Consider the following 23148-nt stretch of genomic DNA (forward strand, 5'->3'; position numbering starts at 1 on the left):
CGCAGCCTGGCATAGCGCTCTGCAGAATACGCGAGGGAGATCCTGAGCGCTCTTTCGTTTTTTTTGGCGGCACTGATCAATGACTGAAGGGATAGCTGAACTAAAGAAGGCCCATTCGTGAAGCCATAAAAATTGCCCCAAAAGGCTCAACCGCTCCATTTAAACCAAGAATCGCACTGTCCTATTATGCCCCTGGCTTGAACACTGTTGCAATTTTCTCCCATCACCGACAATTCACCGCGTGCATGTGAAGGTACTGACCTTTTCCGGTTTAAACCGAAACTTTAAAAATGCATTCGGCGTACATTTATCGTTTTTTTCGATTAAAACCGCCTTAAATGGAGGAACTGTACTCAGATTTATTTTGTATGCTGATCCTTCGCAACACATAAATTTGACGCGAAGGCTGACTCATGCCGGAATTGAACATGCTCTTATAGCAAGGCTAAGTCAATGCAAGCATCGGCGAATGCACTCAACGGATGAACGCCTCTAGCCGCATCGTATGTGCAGACGTTTTCGAAGGGCACATACGAAGTCCTTTTTGCATCGTCTACCCATGTTAGCGATTAATACTGCGCAAGTAATGTGTGAAAGTTAAGTCTTCTGGAAAAGCTAAGCACTGGCGTATTTAGCTTTGCTAGGAACGTTTCCACCTGCTATGACGTTAATGATTTTAAATGATATGAGCAATATAGTATGACTAATATGCTTAACGTGAATTCCCTTTGCCTTGCAACGATATGTATTTCGCGGAGTGAATGACGTTCCAAATTAACTGCATATAGCGCTCATTTTTTATTTATATCAGTTGTTCATACAAGGATCTAGCAACAATATGTATTCTTGCTATTTATTTAAATGCGCGACTTGTGTTAAAACGTTATCTCAAAACTTAATTCTCTGTAGCACTTTTTGCACCTTGCAAGCATTCAGTTTGACTTTTCAGTTTGCCAGTAAGTGGCATGACAAAATGTAAGCATTCCCCGTTCCTGAAATTGAGTAGTAGTGGTGGTGTAAACCTGGCATCGTGCGCAGTAAGGATGCAAGCTGTAGCCAATTGATGACACATTGCCACAGTGCGGTCCTGTTTATTCTCTGTATGCATAGGAAAGATGGAAACAACGGAGCCCAATGAAGGGACGAGAGCATGGCGGCGGAGGAGTCATCCCTTGTCTAAAGCGAATTTTCTGTCACAGCTTCTTCCGTCGCTTTCAGCGTGATGGACTCGGTCGTGGAGTCGTTGTCGGTAGAGCCCCGTCCGAACGCGGGAGTCGTGCTGGTGCCGGCCGCTGCACCTTGCTTCCAGTAAGGGCCTTGGTAAGGGTACCTGCCGTGCCACCACCAAACATCATGCGAGCGTCGGTACACAGAAGAGGAGGAGGGATTGCCTAAACACAGCATCGATTAGCCGGATAAAAAATTCTCAACTCCCAGAAGTAGTATTAGGCAAGACCTCTATTAAACCGGAAATATTTACATGATGAAAAAGTTTCAGAGTAGGCCGAGGAAGTTCTGTCCCGCCGTCATGGCCGGCAGCGTAGCTACAGCAACTCAAGCTCAACTAGTGACTGCAGTGCCATCAGCGGAATGCACATGTAGGCCTGGCTTGATCCTGCATGCATAGCAGGTACCGGAAGCTAGCAACCAGATGTCACAATATAGCAGGTTTTGCACATGCAAAGGCGTTTCGAGCCCGTTTTGAGCCAGTTTGCGGAAGGCGAGTCAGACTACGGTGTACGGGGAAAGAGGGGGCGAGATTGGTAAATGTGCTATCTTGCGAAGTAGTCTTGACTTCGGAACCAACCAGCTCGCGGCATGCACATGCAAAAGTAGTTAATACTGAGATCATCTTGAGGCAGCATGAGTTGTTAGTAAATGGGACATTGTTAACGTGTGGCATCATTGGCGCGTCAGAGGCGAAATGCACTCGCCGAAGCAGTGAGATGGGAAGAAGCGACGGGAGCGATGCTTTACGCGGGGTAGTCGAAGGGGCAGGTTCCTAGCCACTCGTCGCAGCAAACGGCGTTTACGCACTGGCCAGAGCAGCAGTCCAGGGGTCCAAGGCACTGCGGGAAAAAGGTAGACAGGTGAGGAAAGTGTAAAGCCTGTATACGCGGCTTCCGCTCTGCACATACATGAAATGAACCGGTTGGGCCGTACTGGATGCGGATACATTTTTATTTCAGTGTACAATAGTAATGCAGCTTTCATCACAAGCTACGGCGAAAGATGCCAGCATACTTCCAAGATTTACCTCCCTTACTTCGCTTGCTTAAGATTTGCTAGCAGCGAACATCAGACGTGGATATAACTTCCAGGCTGACATCTTTGGCATTAAAAAACAACAACAGAATCTGCGACTAGGAAACGTTTTGTTAAATTCCAAAGTGTTAATGTGTAATTCTCGCCTTAAAAATTTCTACAGCCCCACTTTGTCGAAAGGCCCCTCTTTCGCAATTTTTCGCCTTCAGGACCCTTTTCACTGAGCGTAACCCCCCCACACCACGAATACAAGAACCGGCGGCAGAGCTACATACCACGTCTCCGTTGGGCGAGCAGATGGGGAACTGCCTGGGTGCCGCGTCGACCGCGGTCAGGGCCACCGCTGTCAGCACTGCTACCAGGCCGGCGATGAGGATGAATAGTCGGGCTGCCACTGTAGACATCTTCATGGCTCTGCGCTGAAAGAAACTGGAATACTAAGCGGGGACCTAGGCTAAACTTGTACGGGCGTTGTGTGTGTTCTTGAAACAGCTCGTGCTGCTGTGGCTAAGAACAGCGCTAACAGGAGACTAAGGAGAGAAGGGACACGGCACAGCGTCGTGTCCCCTCTCTCCTTCGTCTCACGTTAGCGCTATTTTTAGCCACAATATGCACCAACCAGCCCAACTTTCCACCCTGTTAAAGCTCATGCTGGTGTGGATTTATATTAGGTAAAGACTGCCAGTAAGGGAAAGGGAAAGCGCCTACAGTACTGTGCGCGTACCAAATAAATCTGCTTCTGGTATGGCCCTACATGCATAGCTGCTTTGGAGAATGATGTCCGCACAACTCTTCGCTGGTATTAACTCAGTAATGTAAGGTGACAGGATGTTTCATATTCACACAAGTGAAGCAAACGGAACGATGCTTACTCGGAATGCCTAATTAAATGACTACATATTTTTTACTTTTGTGTTTTCTTTAATATGACTTGTTTGGCATTAATACACGCACGTATCACCCATGATAGTCTTTTGCGACAACGATGTCATTTTAAACTGAAAATTTTTGTGATGTTTTTTTAATTAGCCCAACGATGACTGTGGCGGGTATACGGTGTTTAGCTCACGCGAGGCTTGAGAAAAATGACAATATAACTGCAGATACACCGTTCGCTGCCATTCTAGCTCTTGAAGAAGTTTGACTAGAAAGCCACAGTAAATTAAATACACGTCGTATGAACGACTACACTGAAAATGTTTCGAGTTCCAGTTACGTATCGCAGACATTTGGCTGATGAAACAGCGTCAATGAAGAAATTCAGCTGCACATTTTCTTAGCGGCCGTTGGCGAATTCAATGCTGTGAAAAACGAAATTAGGTGTTTCTAGTCCTTTAGGTTGTTCGGAAAGCCACTATTTTTGGACGGATTAAAACATTCTTTGCGTATATATTCCTTACAATGAATATGCTTCCTTGGCGCTGTCATATATGAATAAACTTTCTGTTCGGTTGGCGCCACAAACTTCGAAATAATGCTAATGCGTGCAGCGTACGGCACCCAATATGAAAGAAATCTCGCGCATGCAAACAAAAATGCACTGTGGCGCGCCAAACAAGTCATGCTTCTACATTGTGATATGGCCGCCAAGCACACGACTGCAAAACTGGGGGAACACAGGCACGTGCGTAATTTTTACGATGCCCGACACTCCTTTGAGAAACAGATGTAATGCATAGGTATGTCTCTGAGAGTAGGCGAAATGGTGGGACAGAAAAGTTGCTTCGGCCTCAAAGTATTCATGCAGCTTACAGCGTCCGTAGCCGAACTGATTTCGACTGCTTGTAGCTGCATGATGATGCCACGAGAACCTAGCTAATACTACGAACGCGCTTGGTTCATCGATGAGGTAGCGCATAAATTTACACGATTTGAATGAAAGGAAACTGTGGCTGTGCGCTGAGCAGCGTTCACGCGTTTCGCTCTTAATTGATGTCGATCTAATGGAGCTGAGAGGATGCCATCATCCAGGATAGGCGCCATGCTTAACGCGTTACCATTTCAACAACTAATCATCTAAATTGCACAACGCAGTACATGCTTCGTGAGCCAAGTGACCACAAACGCGCGTTGAGAGTCGGTGCCAACTTACAGTTCTTTTGATGGCGGGCTTCAGTAGGCGAAAATAAGCAAGTCGGGAAGGTCTCTTGGGATGTGTTGCTGCCGGTTCCTCTGCACAGGCTCTTCCGAAGTGGCCCGACAAGGTTGGTCAGCGCATATTTATGCTAGACGTGAAAGGGAAGGGGCCTCTTTAGGGGGGCAGAGGCAATCGGGGGCATCAATGTTCCGGCTTGGCATCACTCATGCCACTTTCAAGAGGGGGTGCTTGATAAGACCTGTCGTCTAATCGCGGTGAACGGCCTTGATTTGGAGGCAAACTTTCTCCCCCTGCATTTTTGGATATGAAGGGGCCTATCTTTTGGGGACGCGGAATTCACTCTCGATGGCTCACCGACAACACGTCAGCAAGCAAACAGAAATTAAAAGTGCGTAGGACCCTCTCTGCCTTTTGTCCCCCTTCTTACGACCTCCCAGCCGCACGGGACCACTTAGTTTTATTTAAAGCGTAATGGCCTTGTGGCTGAAGAAAGGCAGGTCTTGGTTCGCTGGAACAGAAAGGCAGGGAAGCTTCGGCAGTTTGGTTCGCAAACAGAGAATAGTTGGACCAATGTCTGTGAAGGGCGCTCGCCGGCATTTAATGCGCGGCTTATATTTGCTGATGTGTAAAACATTCGATTATCCGAAAGAGAATGCTGCAGATATTATGGGGCACTGTAATACATAAAAAAATAGATGGAAATGTGAAAAAAAAATAAAAGCTGGACGAAAGGAAAATAGCTCTAGCTTAACACGTGTGTGACATCAGCATGGGAACACACAAAGCAAAACAATATTACGTTTTAATAATTTTTGTTGATAACCAGCTTGCTCTGAGACCTCGGGACCATTTGTCATGATGATTAAAATTTTCTAGTTTAGTGGGCTATAGCTATGGGACGACCTAATTCGGAGGCTAAGATGCGGCGGAGAAGTGGAACGCTGTGGATAAAGAAGCACATCTGCTCGTATGATTTGATAAGAGACAATTCTGCCGATAAGGTTTCCTGCTAAAAAAAAAAAAAATGCCGGAATGATAACTGAACTGTCCTGAGATTGTGTGTAATATGTATCGCTATCACATAGTTTAAACGATTTCAAACTAGGCTTTAATTCCTTATCATAATCACGACCTGATACTGATGGTGGAGTGACAGTATGGACTATGAGCTTGATGACTAATTCATTTGGTTTGTTGGCGTTAAACTGAGATGTGAATTAAACCACTTTTAGACGACGTAAAAAAAGTCGCTTGCAAATGGAAGCGAGCCGAAGCTAAATGTAAGTGTGCTTTAAGCAAGGATAGGAGCGCGCGAAAAGAAAAAAAGTTGGTGAAATTTGAAAAATAAAACTTTTTTCCCTCCTTTCTCTCGACAGACGACAAATGGACAAGTGTAAAAAATTATAAAATAAAACCAGACATGGCCTACGGGTTAATAAATGTGGTAGTGAGTAAATACTTCACAGAACAATGCAATGGGGATCATGGCTATGTCCTAAAAGTTAAAGAAAGGCAAAAAGTGCACCCAATTCAGTTTTAGCCTAATGTTTGAAAATAATTTGGCGTTGAGCCAATAGAGCCTGTTCAAGTGTCAACTGGTAATTAGAAATACTAACAGAGATACGTTGCGCAGTTTTGTCTTATTTCACAATTCGGCGACAAGTGGGAAAAATTTTAAACCTGTTTTATTTTGATCACCTGCTGTTTACTCGCTGCCACTTATCAATAACTAAAATACTATCCCCCTCAAGACACAAAAGTGCTGCTTCCTATAATTGGCTTACCGAAATTCAAATTCTTTTATTTCTCTTCTCTGAAAAGAAAAAAAGAAAGGCTACTAAGCGCCAAGAAACTATTTGTGGTTACATCACCGTACCCTTTCGTAAAGGAACACCTGCAGAGACCACGTGAAATTTCTTCATATCTTTTCACGCATTTTGTGGTGCTCAATCGCTTCACAGCCTGTCATATCCAACAATGAAAAGTGTCGCCCGGTTAGCGAGTGCAATTGACAGTAGCTCGAACGGGAGCCTTCGAAGTTCGGAGGCGTCCTGCGAACCTTGGTTGTTACCAAGAAAGCTGCCTCGCAGGCGTATATCATTTCTGTCAGCACCAAAGAAAAAAAAAAAACATCTTCGGGCACCCTGGCGCTGTTCGACAGGCGTTTCTAAAACGTTAACTTTATTTTCTCGCAAGGTTCTTTCTTTTCAAATTTCCGACAGCATACACCGCTGGGTCTCACAACTTCCGTAAATTGAATTCTAGAGACACTGCATTGACATGAAAACTTTGAAACACTGTGTTTAGACTGAACGGCTTACTTCTCGATGTCACGCACCTTACACCGTTTCCCTGTATGCTTCTTCTTCGTCCTTCTGAGTGCACACAGAAGCGTACAGCATCGCTATCACACACCAGAGAGTTGCAGGGTTTTTGGAAGCCAAAGCACCAAGAAAAGAAACATATGTACTTGTTTATTTACTTTATTTTATTTATTTGTGATATCCTCATGGCACAGATCGGGCGTTACATAGGGCAGTAGGTACATCGTATATATTCAACGGATTATAACAAAAATGGGTAGCAGAGAAACATACACATGAATTCAGTAAAAATTAAATTTGAAGTGCAAGCATTACTAATAGTGAACACCAAAATAAGCTGTTCTAGCATTTTTAAACAAGTTATTGTTTGTTATAGTAACAAGAGTCCTTGACGGACGGACGGAAACACTTTATTGTCTGACAGATGCAGATCGCACTCTGTATAGTAATAAAGGAGTAGTAAGGAATAGTAATTGACCCTGTATAGTAATAAAGGAGTAGTAAGGAATAGTAATTGACCCAAGTGCACCCATATGGCTACAAAGGAAAGTTACAGATCTTCCTTACAGTTACACAGTTACAGGGATCGAACCCGGGACCACCGCCTTTTCGGGACAGTCGCTCTACCAACTGAGCTAACCAAGACGATCAGCGGAACCGATGGCTGGGCGAGAGCGAATTGAATTTTTCTTCAACTACGAAGTTTCTGAGAAACCTGTATAGCTTTGCTTTGCATCCTTATGGCTGCGCTTGGGTAGATGTTAATGAAATATTACTCCTTTATACAAATTACTCCATCTTGGGGAATTTCCCTAAATATTCGATCAACTCTGAAATAGTATGATATTAAGGATTTACTTATGTTATTATTGCTTCAGAATTATACTATAACACTGACCAGTACAGCGTAAGTATACAATATTTTGATGTTGGTACTAAGGGGGTTATAAAGAACTTCTATATAACCTGCTTGTATGGTACAGTAGGCCGTGCACATGACGATTACTGCGCTGCCTGTCGGCAATTCCTCAAAGCGTGCTTTACCCGCGGCTGCCTCGTCTCCCCGCCGGTTTCTGTACGCGTTCGCAGCGAACTTACTTTGACAATGTACGTCCTGTGTATTACTGATTATTTATTTAGGAATACTGTCAATCTCGGGCGGGATCGTCACAGGCAGGGCACAAAACGCATACATAAAGTCAGACAATATTTGGAACGTGTTCAACGACAGGGACAATAATTTAAAATTAAAGAATGTACTCAGAAATAAACGAAGCAAGAAAATGTTGAGTGTACAGTAAAAATTACAGTGACAGTGAACTGCTGATACATGTAAAAAAAAAATAAAAGGATATGAATGGACACAGAATGGAAATAACAAAGCAATAAGGGATTAGTACGATTTGCAAGTTGTCAATGTATGCTGACAAGGAAACTGTTCGGATAAACATTCATGAATTTGTGTGTAAATGATCCTCCACTAGGTTTACAGATTCATCCAATGTTAAACTTTGTGTTATTGATGTTTTCAAGGTGTTCCACTCTCTAATTGCAAGGGGGAAAAATGAGTTTTTGAAACTGTCACAATGGCAAGAAAATTCATTTATAGTCAAAGAGTGTTTATAGCGTGTGAGTCTTGTATCTTCGATGACGATGTACTTTGATGTATCTATATCAAAGTGGTTATGCATGAGTTGATACAGAAATTTCAGGCGTGCTACTGCGCGCTTTTCCAAACTCAGTATGCCGGCTTTCTTAAGTAGGTGAGTTGGCGAGTCAGTCATTTTATATTTGTTAAAGATGTACCTTATCGCCTTCCGTTGTATTCCTTCTAGTTTTTTTTTATGTTTTGTTTAGTTCCCGGGAACCATACGACGTTAGCATATTCCCCTGTTGATCTTATAAAGGTATTGTAAGCTAGCATTTTAGTTTCGGGTTGTGCATCTCGAAGACGACGTCTAAGGAAAAATAGCTTTCGTATAGCAGCCGCTGTTACAGTATTTACGTGCGAGTCCCATCTTAGGTTATTCGTGAGTATCAAGCGAAGATATTTGTGTTCGATGACTCGGGTTAGTAAAGTATTGCTTATACTGGGGGTACGGAAAATGCAAGCACTGTTTTTATCTTGTTATCTGCAGGAGCACATATTTATTAACATTTAGCACCATCTGCCACTCTGCACACCACTGTGACACTGTTTCCAGTGCGTTGTTTAGGGCGATATGTTCTTCAGAGGAATTAATTTCACGATGAAGAATGCAGTCGTCTGCAAAAAGCCTAATATTTACGAGAATATTTTTAGGAAGGTCATTTATAAAGAGTAAAAATAATATTGGCGCCAGTGCGCAACTTTGCGGTTAGGCGCACATTTAAGGCAGTCGTGAAGTATAGTGCACAAGAGCATATCTGTGTGACATAGCGATTTGATTTTCAACGTAAATGCAGAATAGGAGCCGAAACCATAACTCCCGTCCGGTAGTGTAATAAGGGAATAATCGGTAGTATGTCTGAGCTGAACTATTTGATATAGCAGCACTGGGAGGAAAGCTGTGCCTCTGTAGCTTAGCTTAGCTACATAGCCACAGAAAGCTGTCTTGGAGTGTATTTAGAAATATTAGAAGGACGTATAAGCTTGGCCTTAAAAGTAGACGCGATAATGCCTTTAAACCCGTGTTTTTATTTCGCGTCCTAAATACACCTTTGCACCCCAAACACAGCAGCGTAGACTATATATAAGGCGCCCCTGTAATACGCTCGGATCCAACAACCCTTCGTGGCTACTACGCTGACTGCTCTCCTGGCACGCAAAATAGCAGCATTTGTGCCCCAATAGCGGCAAATTAATTTTAAATAATTTTTCTGAGGTACCCATATTAGAGGAACCTCCCAAAAATTTTTCCGTCATTTGAACTCTCCCACAAATTCGTTACCTTTATTTCAATTTGTGTGTGTGTGTGTGTGCGGGGGGGGGGGGAGGGTGTGTTTGAAATTCCCGCGGTAGGTCCTGTGGTTGTGACGTCATGAACTTATGAACTTGTCGACCAAACAGTATTTTTCCCAACGGCCGCCGTTTACGGCAATGGCGGCGGGTCTTCGGCGGATTGAACTGTACTAGCTATCGCAGTGCGTGAACTGATGCTAGCTACGGCCGTCAGGGCAATGCGGCCGGACAAATTCGGCGACGGTGCCAACAGCAGTACGTTATTTAGGTGTTCTGTTTACATGATAGCATGGCTACACGCAGTTGGCTACCTTTTCACAGCTGAAAGGTTCAGCCGCAATTTTTTTTTTTTGCTTCGTCGTTGCTGAAGGTCACAAGCTAGACACGACTCTTTCTTCAAGTTCCCACAGTAACCGCATCAGGCATATATCATCGAGATATAGCGAGAAACGTTTTTCGTCGAAAAAAACATTTTAATTGCTGTGGTCTGCGCTTCTGTGATGGTAAAAAAATACTTGTTTTGTTATGTCTCAGTGTTTGAAAAAGAAAAAAAAAAGTTGCAGGAGAGCGTTGTTTCGATCCACGGACCACTGGGTTATGGGTCCAGCACGCTTCCACTGCGCCACTTTTTTTTTCTTTATTTCTGAACTATACATGAACAACAAATGGTCACACTTAATAAAACACTTCAGCTGCCCTGGAGCTGACGCGTGTGAGGTTAAAATTTCTTCAATTTTACCAGGTCATCCAGAACTTCTGCCCACTGTGGTGGGTCAGGGAGCGCGCAGATACATTCCAGTAGATAAACAGTACTTTCAACAAAATTTTCACGTACACTGCGAATGTTAATATCTTCATGCCTTACTTGCATTCGTGTTTTCCACAAGCTGTGGAGGCCTAGAAGCATTATTAAATCATAGGGTACGTCTTCGTTCCCCACCGGTAAAAACCGGATGCCATAAGGGTTTAGTGGCAGCTCTTTTTTAATTGTTCTTCTTTTTGTTTTCTTTATTGCCGGTCAACAAAGTACATACAGGCATATTAATCACATGCCTGCCTTCGGCTTGAGGGATGCGCTCTGCTTTTTTTCTTTATTGAATGTTATGCATATATAACATACATACATACATACATACATACATACATACATACATACATACATACATACATACATACATACATACATACATACATACATACATACATACATACATACATACATACATACATACATACATACATACATACATACATACATACATACATACATACATACATACATACATACATACATACATACATACATACATACATACATACATACATACATACATACATACATACATACATACATACATACATACATACATACATACATACATACATACATACATACATACATACATACATACATACATACATACATACATACATACATACATACATACATACATACATACATACATACATACATACATACATACATACATACATACATACATACATACATACATACGTAGGTACGTACATACATACATACATACATACAAATATGTCACAATACAAATGTCTTTAAAAGCCCTCCCGCCGTCCTGGATGGGTACATCGCTAAAAATCGCTTTAAGTTGATCAGCTCGTCCGTTACAGGGAGCCATTCAGACTGACTACTTCGGCATTTCAACACTTCCTTCACCCAAACTACGTTTTCAATGAAGTACTCTCCAGCGGTGCGAGCGTCCACATCAGAGTTTTGTACAGCCATACGTGTCTTCCATAGACTGTGTAAGCCCAGTCTGGTAATCATGTCAAGAAATATTTATTCTTTATCAGGAAGGGGAAAAAAGCGAATACCGAGGAGTGAATTCGGAAGCTGCTTTTTAAGCATGCGTTGGATAATATCTCACAGGAATATAGCGTCCCAACAGTGGAGGAAGATGTGCTCAACAATTTCAGGTTTTCGACAGAGCTAACAATTTACTGACCAAGCGACACGGTTTTACCGGAAGTGTTCCACTGTGCAGCTAAAAAAAGCACTTTGTTGATGACCGCACTGGCATCTTTTTTCACCCACTTAAGAACGTCAATTCCTGGCCCTACACTGTATACAAAACGATACATGAGAATGTCAGCATTGCATCAAGCAAATCTCTGTATAACGTTTTTGCTGAATATTGAAGACATGTGATCTAAGGAAAAGCGGACATTTAACATACGGAAACTTAACATAACTTCCCGTAGAAAACTGCGAATACTTGTTCGCCTTAAATTAGAAGATGATACAACAAATTCAGGTAACAACTGAGCCAAACGCACCCGAATCACTGTCCCCAGAAAGGGATCAATTTGCTGACGCAGAAACAAATGCACAAGGCCGAGACTGCCGTCAGCCACAGACCGAGAAAGACTGGTTCGAATTGTGCGTTCCCACGGTGAAAAAAACAAAAACAAACACAGCAAACACTAAGTAACTTTTGGAAAAAAAAACTGTGTTAGCAGAGCGTGGTTTGATCCACGGACCTCTGTGTTAGGGGCCCAGCACGTTTCCGCTGCGCCACTCTGCTTTTTCTTTTTCTTTATTGCATGAATTGGTACAAATACATCAGTAAAAGATCATGGTTGCCATGCCCCTTGGCTGACAACCGTGTCTAATGGACTTTAATTACCACAAGTTCGCCCATCAGACTCAAGACCTCCTCCGCAGCGTCTTGCTGCTTCAAAATTTCTTTTAGTTTATACACTTGTTCAACAAAATAATCACATACAGATCGTGCATCGACATCACACTGTCTATAAGCCATCCTACTCCTCCAAATACTCTGAAGGCCCAATAGCATGATGAGGTCATACTGAAAATCATCATCATTAACAGTTGTCAGGTACAGAATTCCACGTGGCGTCAATGGTAGGTCTTTTTTAAGTGTCCTTTGTAACACATCCCAGTAAAACACCGCATCCCAACAATCCAGGAACACGTGCTCAACTGTTTCAGGTTTCCTACATAGTAGACAGTTCCAGCCCCAAGGTACAAAAAGGCCCTTTTCTTCCATCCATGTTTTGACTGGGAGGGTTCCTGTATACAATTTAAAAAAGAATGATTTTACGCCCGGTGCAACAATCATGTTTTTAACTCGCTTGAGCACGTCTTTCCCTGGGCCTTCACAGTATAAGGTTCTGTACAATGGAGCTGGGAACAATTGTGAAATAAGATCCTTGTACAGCCGCTTAGGCGGTACCGTCGATGAATACTCTACAGAGTACCGCACGCGCAAAAACCTTAACGACCACACCACTTCTCGCAGGAAGCGTGACACAGTGCATCCCCGAGCAGAGCATGAAGAGACCATAAACTCTGGAATTGCACTGGATAGCATGATTTGCATAAAGGTTCTCGGGAATGAATCTTTTTGGTCACGTAGGAAACAAAACCTTAAAACCATCTGCCGCACATATAGATGCATTAGAGACAACCCTCCGTCTTTAACTCGCCGAAAGAGATTATCTCTGCTAATTCGTTTCCAGTTGGACGACCAAATGAAGACCGCAAATACCTTTCTATATTGATTCGAGCACAATACAATACTTGAAGTAAATACATTATTCTTGCCACCAAAAAGGTATTGCATACAGTCGCACGGGCGAAAATAGAGAGGTTACGTCCCATCCATCCTTTCGTCCTTTCCCGTATTTCTTCAGCTTTTTCATTCCAGTAATTAGTATTTTCTTCGTATTTGTCCAATGGGACTACAGGCCGCTTTGACGCTCAAAGTAATGTCTAGTCGATTTCCTAGCACGAGTCGAAATATTTCGTCCTGTGAATGCAAAAAAATAAAAAAAATTGTGTTAGCAGAGCGTGGTTTCGATCCACGGACCTCTGGGTTATGGGCCCAGCACGCTTCCACTGCGCCACTCTGCTAGGCGATGAACAAGGTTTTTAATAAACAGTGTAATAGGCGCGGAACTACTTTGTGAACAAATAAAACAATGTAGCAGAGCGTGGTTTCGATCCACGGACCTCTGGGTTATGGGCCCAGCACGAAGCTTCCACTGCGCCACTCTGCTAGGCGATGAACAAGGTTTTTAATAAACAGTGTAATAGGCGCGGAACTACTTTGTGAACAAATAAAACAATGTAGCAGAGCGTGGTTTCGATCCACGGACCTCTGGGTTATGGGCCCAGCACGAAGCTTCCACTGCGCCACTCTGCTAGGCGATGAACAAGGTTTTTAATAAACAGTGTAATAGGCGCGGAACTACTTTGTGAACAAATAAAACAATGTAGCAGAGCGTGGTTTCGATCCACGAACCTCTGGGTTATGGGCCCAGCACGCTTCCACTGAGCCACTCTGCTTTTTTTTTTTTTATTTACCTGGTTATTGAGACAAATGAAATACATTGTAATAAAAAAAAAATCACTTCAGCCTGCTTTGGCTGAAGTGATACATTAAAATCTCCTGAACTGGATCAGTTCATCCAAAACATTCAGCCATGAAGGTGGCTCAACCTGCGCCCGATAAACTTCACGTACATAGCACACACTTTCAACAAAGTTTTCTCTGACCGACAGCACGTTGACATCTGCATTCTTGACTGCCATTCGTGTCTTCCATAAACTATGGAGGCCGAGCAGCATTATCATGTCGTAGGGAATACCTGTGTGATCATTGTATGTTGGTAGATAGCGTATTCCTATGGGTGTTATGGGCAAATCCTTCTTTATGGTACGTTGGAGAATATCCCAATAAAATACCGGGTCCCAGCATTCAATGAACACGTGCTCGATGTTTTCAGGCTTTTTACATAATAAACAGTTTGTGGTCCAGGGTACAAATATTCCTTTTTCAGCTAGCCAGGTCTTAACGGGAAGTGTACTAGTGTGCAGTTTGAAAAAGAACGACTTCGTACTTGCTTTGATCGGCATCTTTTTAACTCTTTGTAAAACATCTTGCCCTCGGCCTCCATTGTTTATCATTCGGTACAAGGGAACTGGCATCATGACATCTATTAAGTCACTATACAATTTTTTCTTGTTCACCAGACTTAAATATTCTATCGAGAATCGAACCTTCAGTATATAGACAGAGTCAACAATCTCCTTTAAATATCCCTTCAACCCGCATATTGGCAACCCTGAAGTAGACACAATAAAATCTGGAAGGGCATTTGCTAGGCGCACTTGCATCATTGAACGTAAGAAGGGCTCACTTTGATCCCTGAAAAACATAAAACGGGAGACGAGTTGCCGAAAAAACAAATGTGAGAGACCGACACCACCATCACGAACTGATCGAAATAAATTGGTTCGTTTTGTCCTTTCCCAGTTGGACGCCCAAATGAATACAGCAAACACATTGTGCATTTTTCGCACATATACGCGTGACATAGAAAGAAACTGCGAAACATACCACAATTTGGAGATTAGAAAAATATTGCAAACGGATGCCCTCGCAAACATGGATAATTCTCTACCTTGAAATGCCCCTGCTTTCTCCTTCACTTCGGGCATCACGTCATTCCAGTAATCGGCGCTCCTGTTATAATATTGCAGTGGCACTCCCAAATACTTCGACGGAACGGTTGTCCACTGGAGGTTCGCAAAAGACCTCGGCGCAATTTCCCAATTTCCGTGCCAGAAGCCGACACTTTTGTCCCAGTTAATCTCAGCGCCTGTCTGTTCACAAAATTTTTTGGCAACGAAAATTGCTTATTGAACACTTTTTCGGTCGCTACAAAACACCGCAATATCATCCGCATAGGCAAGAACTTTCACCTGGGACGACTCAATACGAACACCGTTAATTAGTCCGGAGTTGATCAGTTTAAGACAAAATGGCTCCAGGTACAGAGCGAAAAGTAAAGGAGAGTGGGCAACCTTGTCTTACTGAAGACCGCCGGGGACAGTTTCGCTTAAGCTTTTGTTAACAATGATTCGAAAGGTCAAATTGTCATAAACCATTTTTAGACCATCAAGAATAACGCATCCTACATTTGCATGTTCGAGCACGCTGTACAGAACTTCATGCGATACCCGATCGAATGCCTTTGCCAGGTCCAGTTGGATCATTGCTACTCGACCAGCAAAGTCATCACAACATTGCAGAATACTACGCGCAACATGAACATTTGTGCATATACTGCGCCCTTTTATTCCGCAGGTTTGCTGCGGTCCAACGAGTTGCATGATCACACTTTGCAGGCGCTTGGCCAGAACCTTCATGAATATCTTGTAGTCGGTATTGGCCAGCGTAATCGGGCGATAAGACCCTACCGACTGCAGTTTCCTTTGGTCATCCGTTTTGGGGATTAGCACTACGCGACCAGTAGGAAAAGACAGTGGCATTTGTTTTTCTTTGTAGGCTTCCGTGATCACCGCATGTAAAGCTGGGCTAATTTCATCTCGAAAAGTCTTATAAAAAGCGGCCCCGAGGCCGTCGGGCCCTGGCGTCTTCCCAAGGACTAGCTCATCAATTGCGCTTTCAACTTCACCAATGCTGATGGGTTGTTCTAGGCGAGCGATAGTGGGCTCATCTAATCTGGGCACTAGAGATAAAAATTCATCACGCAGTTCGCACCTTGTTTTTTTATTCCCTACCAGTTCTGTATAATATTCCACAAAGACCTGCTCAATTTCCTTCTTGTCGCTGGTAATCTCATTGTGGTACCGAATCTGCCGGATTTCTTTCTGCGTTGCATACCGCCTTTCATCGCACAACGCACGTTTGTTCGGTGCTTCACCTGCCCACAACTTTTCGGCCCGCGCTCTTATCACCGCCGCTCTGTACTTGTCTGTCTCCAGAGCTTCTAGCTGGTTCTTTATTTCTCGGATTTTGTTTATGTACATGCCAGGCGCTGCTGTTTCCATACACATTATGAAATCCAAATTGCACTTCAATTCTTTCTCCATTTTTTTGACATCTTTGATGAAGTATTGTTCCTCGTTCTATCGCAATCACCTTGACGTCGTTCTTAAATGATTCCCACTTTGCTGCGTAGCTCCATGAGCGAGTCGAGGGCATTTTAGCTATCACTTCTTTAATTCGCTCAATGAATTCTTCATCCTCTAGAAGTTTTACGTTAAGCTTCCAGAGGTCCCAACTAAACCGTGACTTTTTGGGCTTGTTACCAAACGTAACCATCACAAGACTGTGATCGCTGAACGAGAGGTGCTTTAGATCGTATTTTTCACATGCTGTGACAAGTTGCAAGCTGGCGTACACTCTGTCTAGTCTCGCATTACTGCCGCGTTGGAAATGCGTAAAACCGGGATGTGAGCCTTGGGACAGTACACTGCCAAGATCTTCCATATTATAGTCTTGAATTAGTGAGTTCAGCAACCGAGCGCTCTGATCGCGAATCGGGGACTTGGGTACTCGGTCTTCTGTTAAGCAGACACAGTTGAAGTCACCCATAAGAATAACACTTTTCGCGCGATTTAGGAACACTTCAACCTTCTCAAAAAAAGCAACACGCTCAGTCTGATTGTTAGGTGCATACACACATATAACACGCCAAGCACTACCAGACAGTACAAAGTCAACAACCAGTAACCGGCCTTCTTCGGATGCTACGACATTTTCCTCCACAATGCCCAGACTGTTTCTCAAAAATAGGGCGCAACCACCCGACCTTCCAACAGCATGACATATACACAAATTGTATCGCGACCCAAAATTGGCAACCATTCGATCTGTATGTTCCTCACTCTCAATTTTGGTTTCTTGCAAAGCGATAATGTCGAAATCATTTTCTAGGAAAATTCGGCTGACTTGACGCTGACGCTTGATCGCTGCCAGCCCCCTGACATTCAACGTCGCTATGCGCAATGGCATATGAAATAATATTCCCTTATCTCTGGAGGAACACACAAATCGTGCAGTGCTCACCTCAGGGCACCATGTCGCGGCAGCGGTTTCCGTGCTCAGCGGATTAACACTTGTGTCCACGCTGTGCCAGCCTTTACTAGAGGCTCGATGCGCTTCTTCTAGGTCGTCCTCCATGCGTAGTCAAGTGTGTCGCGCACGTTGCTCCGGCATCCGAAAAGGACAAAGTTCCCACAGAAGCAGCGCTATTTCAGCGTCGCTTCTGCTGTTCTTCTATAAGGCGGAATAGTTGGCCTTGGTCTAAATGGCGCTCGCCGCGTCGGTGTCGCTTTGGTGGGCGGCTCCTCCACTGCTGCACCGTCACTTAGCTGGTCGCCTTGTACCGCTTGAAGATGAGAGCGTTTTGTGGCCGAAACAGCGGTGTCTTCCATGGTTGCATCTTTGACATTTTGTAGGGTGCTTGCTTCGTTCTTTGGGGGTATCTTCCATTTCGACAGTAGGCGTCACCTCTTGATTTTTCTTCTGCTCCTGTTCGAGTTGAGGCAGTTCATGCTGCGAGGCCATCGTCGCCACAGTGTGCTCACTGCTTGGAGGTTGCAGGTCTTTTGCAGCTGCAGATGGTAAAAATCCTGCTTCCTTTGACGCTTCTTCAGCCTCCACCTCATCCATGACATGTTCCGCCAGCTCACTGTTCCTTGCCGGGCCCGTCATGCTGGCGTACGTGGGAACACACTGGCTCTCATCATGCCCAAATCGCCGACAACGCGAGCACCTAGGCACTCGACAGTCGCGACGAATGTGGCCTTTCCCTTGACATCGCAGGCAAAGGGGGGGCCTCCCTGCGACTACTAAAAGAGCTGGCTCACCTGCGATACGGATTTGGTGGGGAATTTCTTCAGCTGTGACACCTTTGTTCAGTTTTAGGCTCAACATTCTAGTTGTGGACCCCTTTTCGGTGACGCCTTGAACACGCCACTTCTCTTTCGACGTTTCCGTCACTTCACCATATGGTCGGAAGGCCACCCGCACATCTTCGTCAGTCACATTGTGGAGAACCCAGTGCACCTTGACTCGGACTTCCTGCTTGTTGGGGTCGATAACGATGCACCGACGTTCCTTGACGCAAATGCTTTCAGCCGCGTGCACTTTCTGCATGGCTTCTGAACTCCTAAACGTGACCGCCCACACGTGATTCATTTGGAATGCTCCCAGGGCTACAACCTCAGGGAGCAAATCCAAACGGGCAAGGGCATCCCTGTAGTCCTCGACCCTATACGGCCGCGCCCGAACGTCGCCGTGCAAAAATACTGTGTTCAAAACGATACGACCTGTAGGTAGGTGGGGCAGCATCACTTCGTATTCCTCGTTATCATGAACAGCAATCCCGATTCCGCGGCTCGGCTGAGCCGCTAACGCCGCTCCAACGGAGCACATGATAGCACGTCCGTCACGCTCGGTGGCCGGAAGTGGAATCCCCTGAGCCACTCTGCTAGACATTGAAACGGGTATTTAAAAACAGTGCAGTGGGTGCGGAACTACTTTGTAAACAAATAAAACAGTGTAGCAGAGCGTGGTTTCGATCCACGGACCTCTGGGTTATGGGCCCAGCACGCTTCCACTGCGCCACTCTGCTAGACATTGAAACGGGTATTTAAAAACAGTGCAGTGGGTGCGGAACTACTTTGTGAACAAATAAAACAATGTAGCAGAGCGTGGTTTCGATCCACGGACCTCTGGGTTTGGGCCCATCACGCTTCCACTGCGCCACTCTGCTAGACATTGAAACGGGTATTTAAAAACAGTGCAGTGGGTGCGGAACTACTTTGTGAACAAATAAAACAATGTAGCAGAGCGTGGTTTCGATCCACGGACCTCTGGGTTACGGGTCCAGCACGCTTCCACTGCGCCACAATGCTTTTTTTTTCTTTATTGCCTGACTTTGACACAAATACACCACACTGGAACTCAAAACAACATGAACATAGGAATAATATACGTACACAAAGCTAGTTCACGTTGCCTAACCCCCCCTGAGGGGCAGGCATTGTCATGTTAAAATTCCTTGAGCACCGTCAAAGGTTCCAGCTTTGACAGCCACTCAGGAGCACATGGTTGCAATTTAAGCACTTCGAGCCATCGCTGCACACTTTCACGGAAATACATGCGGGCTGGCCGTGCATCTGGATCGCAGTGATAACCAGCCATTCGTGCGCGCCATATACTGTGGAGGCACATTAACATAACCTGGTCTAACGGCATATCATCGTGGTTATCCAATGGCAAATACCTAATGCCATGGGAATCAAGTGGCAACTGTTTTTTTATTGTCCTTTGCAGAACATCCCACAAATATACCCCCTCCCAGCAATGCAAAAACACGTGATCTATTGTCTCTGGCTGTTTGCAGATGAGACATTGGGCCCCCCACGGTAGGAACATACCCTTTTCCTCCATAAATGATTTTACACACAGAGTACCGGTATGTAGCATAAAGAAAAAGGTTTTAGCTCCCGTAGCAACTTGCATTTTCTTTACGCGTTTTAATACATTACTTCCTGTGCCTCCATAGTATAAAGCTCGGTACAAGGGCACCGGGAACGCCACTTCACAAACATCCTTGTATAATGTTCTCCTGTTAACATTACTTAAATACACTTTCGAAAAACGTGCGCTTAAGAATTTCACGCTCACAACAATTTCCCTAAAGAATCCAAAAAGAGAACCCGGCATACATTGAGTATAAACTACGAAATCAGGCAACGCTCGACCAAGTCTTTGTTGACACACTGTGCGCAGGAATGGATCGCTGGCATCCCTAAAAAACATAAACCGGTTGACAATCTGTCGCACAAACAAATGACCCAGACCAAGCCCCCCATGCTTCACCTGCCGGAACAAATTTGTCCGACTGCACCTCTCCCAACTCGAGGCCCAAACAAACACCGCAAAAACTCGATGCAATTTTTGCACATTTACACGGGAGCAATGCAACACTTCCATTACATACCATAACTTACTAATTAAAAGCTGGTTGCAAACTGCGGCTCTTGCAAATATTGATAATTGAGCGCTTTTCCATTTCTCCGCTTCTTCACGGGTTTCTCTGACCTGCTCTAGCCAATATGGCTCGCTTTCCTTGTAAAATTCCAAGGGCACACCCAAGTACTTTGCAGGCGTTGTAACCCACGACACATTAGCGAAAGTGTCGGGGGTCAGCTGCCATTCTCCGTGCCAAAATCCCAGGCATTTACCCAGTTAACTTTACTCCCTGTGACTTTGCTAAAATGTTTTACCACATCCACTGTCCTCTTTATACTCTCTTTATTCATACAAAAAACCGCAACGTCATCTGCGTAAGTCAGCAATTTGACTTCTGACTCCTGCAGTCGAAAACCATCAATGTCATTGTTTTGTAGGATGCTTAAACACAATGTTTCAATATAAATGCCGAACAAAAGAGGGCTGAGGGGGCAACCTTGGCGCACCGAACGTCGTGCGTTGATGGGGGCCCCCAGTGACTTATTGACAATTAATCTCGTAGTGCAGTTACGGTACGCCAAGGCCACTCCCTCTCGAATAACAGAGCCGACATTAACATAGTCTAATATACTGAACAGAATAGTATGTGCCACACAATCAAAAGCTTTCTCCAAGTCCAACTGCAGTAACGCAACACATGCATGAGTTTCATCGCAGCATTCGAGCACGCTTCTCGCTTTGTGAATGTTCTGAAAGATAGATCGCCCTTTGATACCGCACGTTTGGTGAGGGCCCACTAGTTCGCATATAACCGTTTGTAGTCTGCCAGCAAGCACCTTCATATAAATCTTGTAATCAACGTTTGTCAGAGGAATGGGCCTGTAAGACGACAACTGCCTAAGCTTATCTGGTTGGTCAGTTTTCGGAATAAGTACTGTGTGCGACGATCCGAAAGACGCAGGCAGTGCCTTCAGTTCATACGCTTCATTAAATAAGGCGCACAACAAAGGAGATAGCTGTTCCTTGAACGCTTTATAAAAAGCCGCACTCAGGCCATCAGGCCCGGGTGTTTTCCCTGGGTTTAAATTTTCTATTGCCTGCTGCACTTCTTTTTCGCTTATTGGCCGCTCCAGTCTTTCTTTTTGTTCCTCGTCAATTTTCGGCATCGCGTCAAGAAAGGCTTCTTTAAAACGGTCCAAATAAACCTCTCGGGACGAAAACAGATCTTCATAATACTCCCGGAAAGCTTTCGCGATTCCTTCGTTATCGGTTTCTGTGCGTCCTGCCCAATCTACCTCTGCCACATGATTTCGCCTTGCATTTGCTCTTTCTATTCCCAACGATCTTTTTGTCGGCGTCTCGTCCATGGCCAATTTTTCCGCTCTCGCACGCACCAGTGCTCCGCGATAACGGTCTTCGTCATTCAGTTGAAGTCTTTGTTTTATTTTTCTAACGTCGTCCATGTATAACCCTGGCGTGTTACACTCCAGGGCTAACAATTTATCTAGCAAACATCTTAAATGCATTTCATTTTGTTTTTCTTGAAACCGTATGCAGCTGGCCTTTTCTATAGCTTTGATTTTAATTTGTTGCTTACACAGTTCCCATTCTTGACCCAGTTCGTGGGTGTCCTCCTGACAAATCTTACCAATTTCTTCTTCTACTAGTCTGGTCAATTGCTCGTCATTCAGCAGTTTATTATTTAACTTCCACAATTCCCAATTAAAACCGCTACCTCCCTTTCTTGTTCCAATTGTACACAGAACCATGCAGTGATCTGAGTACGTTACCGCCAAAACATAATAATCCTGGCATTTTGGAGCCAGTTCGGCGGACACATAAATCCTGTCAAGGCGGGCGTGGCTAGCACCCTGAAAATGAGTATACTGAACCCGTCGCTAGCTCGGGAGACACTCTGCAACGTCCACCAGTGCAAACTCGTCAATCAAGCGCGAAAGTGCCTCTGTGCTACGATCCCTAAATGTACGATGGCTAGTTTTGTCACCGGAGCTCAGTACACAATTGAAATCTCCCAGAAAGACAAGTTGCTTATCCGTGCTTAAATACTCTTCAACAAAATCAAACAAAGCAGCCCCCTCATCAACTACCGTAGGTGCATATATACAAACAGCACGCCACTCAGCCGAGCAAAAACTAAAATCGAGGACCACGCCCCGACCCGACGGAAAAGAAGCATGCGACTGCACTACAAGACCCGGCAACTTCTTCACAAACAGGACGCATCCAGCAGAAGTACCGACTGCATGGCTGACAACTGCGTAAAACCGCGACGTGAAACGTTGCACCATGCTCTCGGTCTCTTGTTCACCCTCGACTTTTGTCTCTTGAACTCCAAGTATATCGATGTCATTTTCATTTAAAAGGCGCAGGACCTGGCTCTGCTTCCTTTTCGCTGCTAGACCTCTCACGTTAAGGGTCGCAACCTTTAGTGACAGTACATAAGCCATTTTCTTAGAGTGAAAAGAGGCCAAGAGCTTGGTGCTTACACTTCACGTCTAGCATGGCGCTAGACGCTTTCGTTGACGCCTGAGCCATGAGGTTGGACTGGCAGACCTTGCGACAGGGGCGGCTTTTCGGCAGCTCTCCTGTCCGTCGAGACATTCGGTCTTGGTTTGAAGGTCGCCCTCCTCCCTATTGGCGTTTTTATCGGCGGCTCGTCGTTGCTAGCTGCCTCTGCCTCGTTCGTCTCACTGGCGCTCCCGT

The 23148-nt window shown here is 44.6% G+C and overlaps 2 protein-coding genes and 2 non-coding genes across 4 annotated transcripts; all 4 read right to left on the bottom strand.

Moving 5' to 3' along the window:
• Positions 1 to 13469: 13469 nt before the first annotated feature.
• Positions 13470 to 13541, bottom strand: TRNAM-CAU (transfer RNA methionine (anticodon CAU)). Its single transcript has one exon. It is a non-coding gene; the product is annotated as a tRNA-Met (tRNA).
• Positions 13542 to 13981: 440 nt separating this feature from the next.
• LOC146199821 (uncharacterized) lies at positions 13982 to 15131 on the bottom strand. Its single transcript, XM_084595258.1, has one exon. The coding sequence runs from the start codon at positions 15129 to 15131 to the stop codon at positions 14070 to 14072; it is 1062 nt and encodes a 353-aa protein (XP_084451384.1). The 3' UTR covers positions 13982 to 14069.
• A 2659-nt stretch (positions 15132 to 17790) lies between these two features.
• LOC146199822 (uncharacterized) lies at positions 17791 to 18879 on the bottom strand. Its single transcript, XM_084595257.1, has one exon. The coding sequence runs from the start codon at positions 18877 to 18879 to the stop codon at positions 17806 to 17808; it is 1074 nt and encodes a 357-aa protein (XP_084451383.1). The 3' UTR covers positions 17791 to 17805.
• Positions 18880 to 19006: 127 nt separating this feature from the next.
• Positions 19007 to 19078, bottom strand: TRNAM-CAU (transfer RNA methionine (anticodon CAU)). The gene has a single exon. It is a non-coding gene; the product is annotated as a tRNA-Met (tRNA).
• Positions 19079 to 23148: the final 4070 nt, after the last annotated feature.

Source organism: Amblyomma maculatum, chromosome 2 (genome assembly GCF_055883805.1).
Source record: "Amblyomma maculatum isolate TAMU_Amacu chromosome 2, ASM5588380v1, whole genome shotgun sequence".
In the NCBI taxonomy this organism is placed as follows: domain Eukaryota; kingdom Metazoa; phylum Arthropoda; class Arachnida; order Ixodida; family Ixodidae; genus Amblyomma; species Amblyomma maculatum.

Excerpts from the sequence above, each read along its gene's own strand:
- LOC146199821 (XM_084595258.1), bottom strand. The coding sequence starts at position 15,131 with ATGCCCGAAGTGAAGGAGAAAGCAGGGGCATTTCAAGGTAGAGAATTA.
- LOC146199822 (XM_084595257.1), bottom strand. The coding sequence starts at position 18,879 with ATGTGCTCCGTTGGAGCGGCGTTAGCGGCTCAGCCGAGCCGCGGAATC.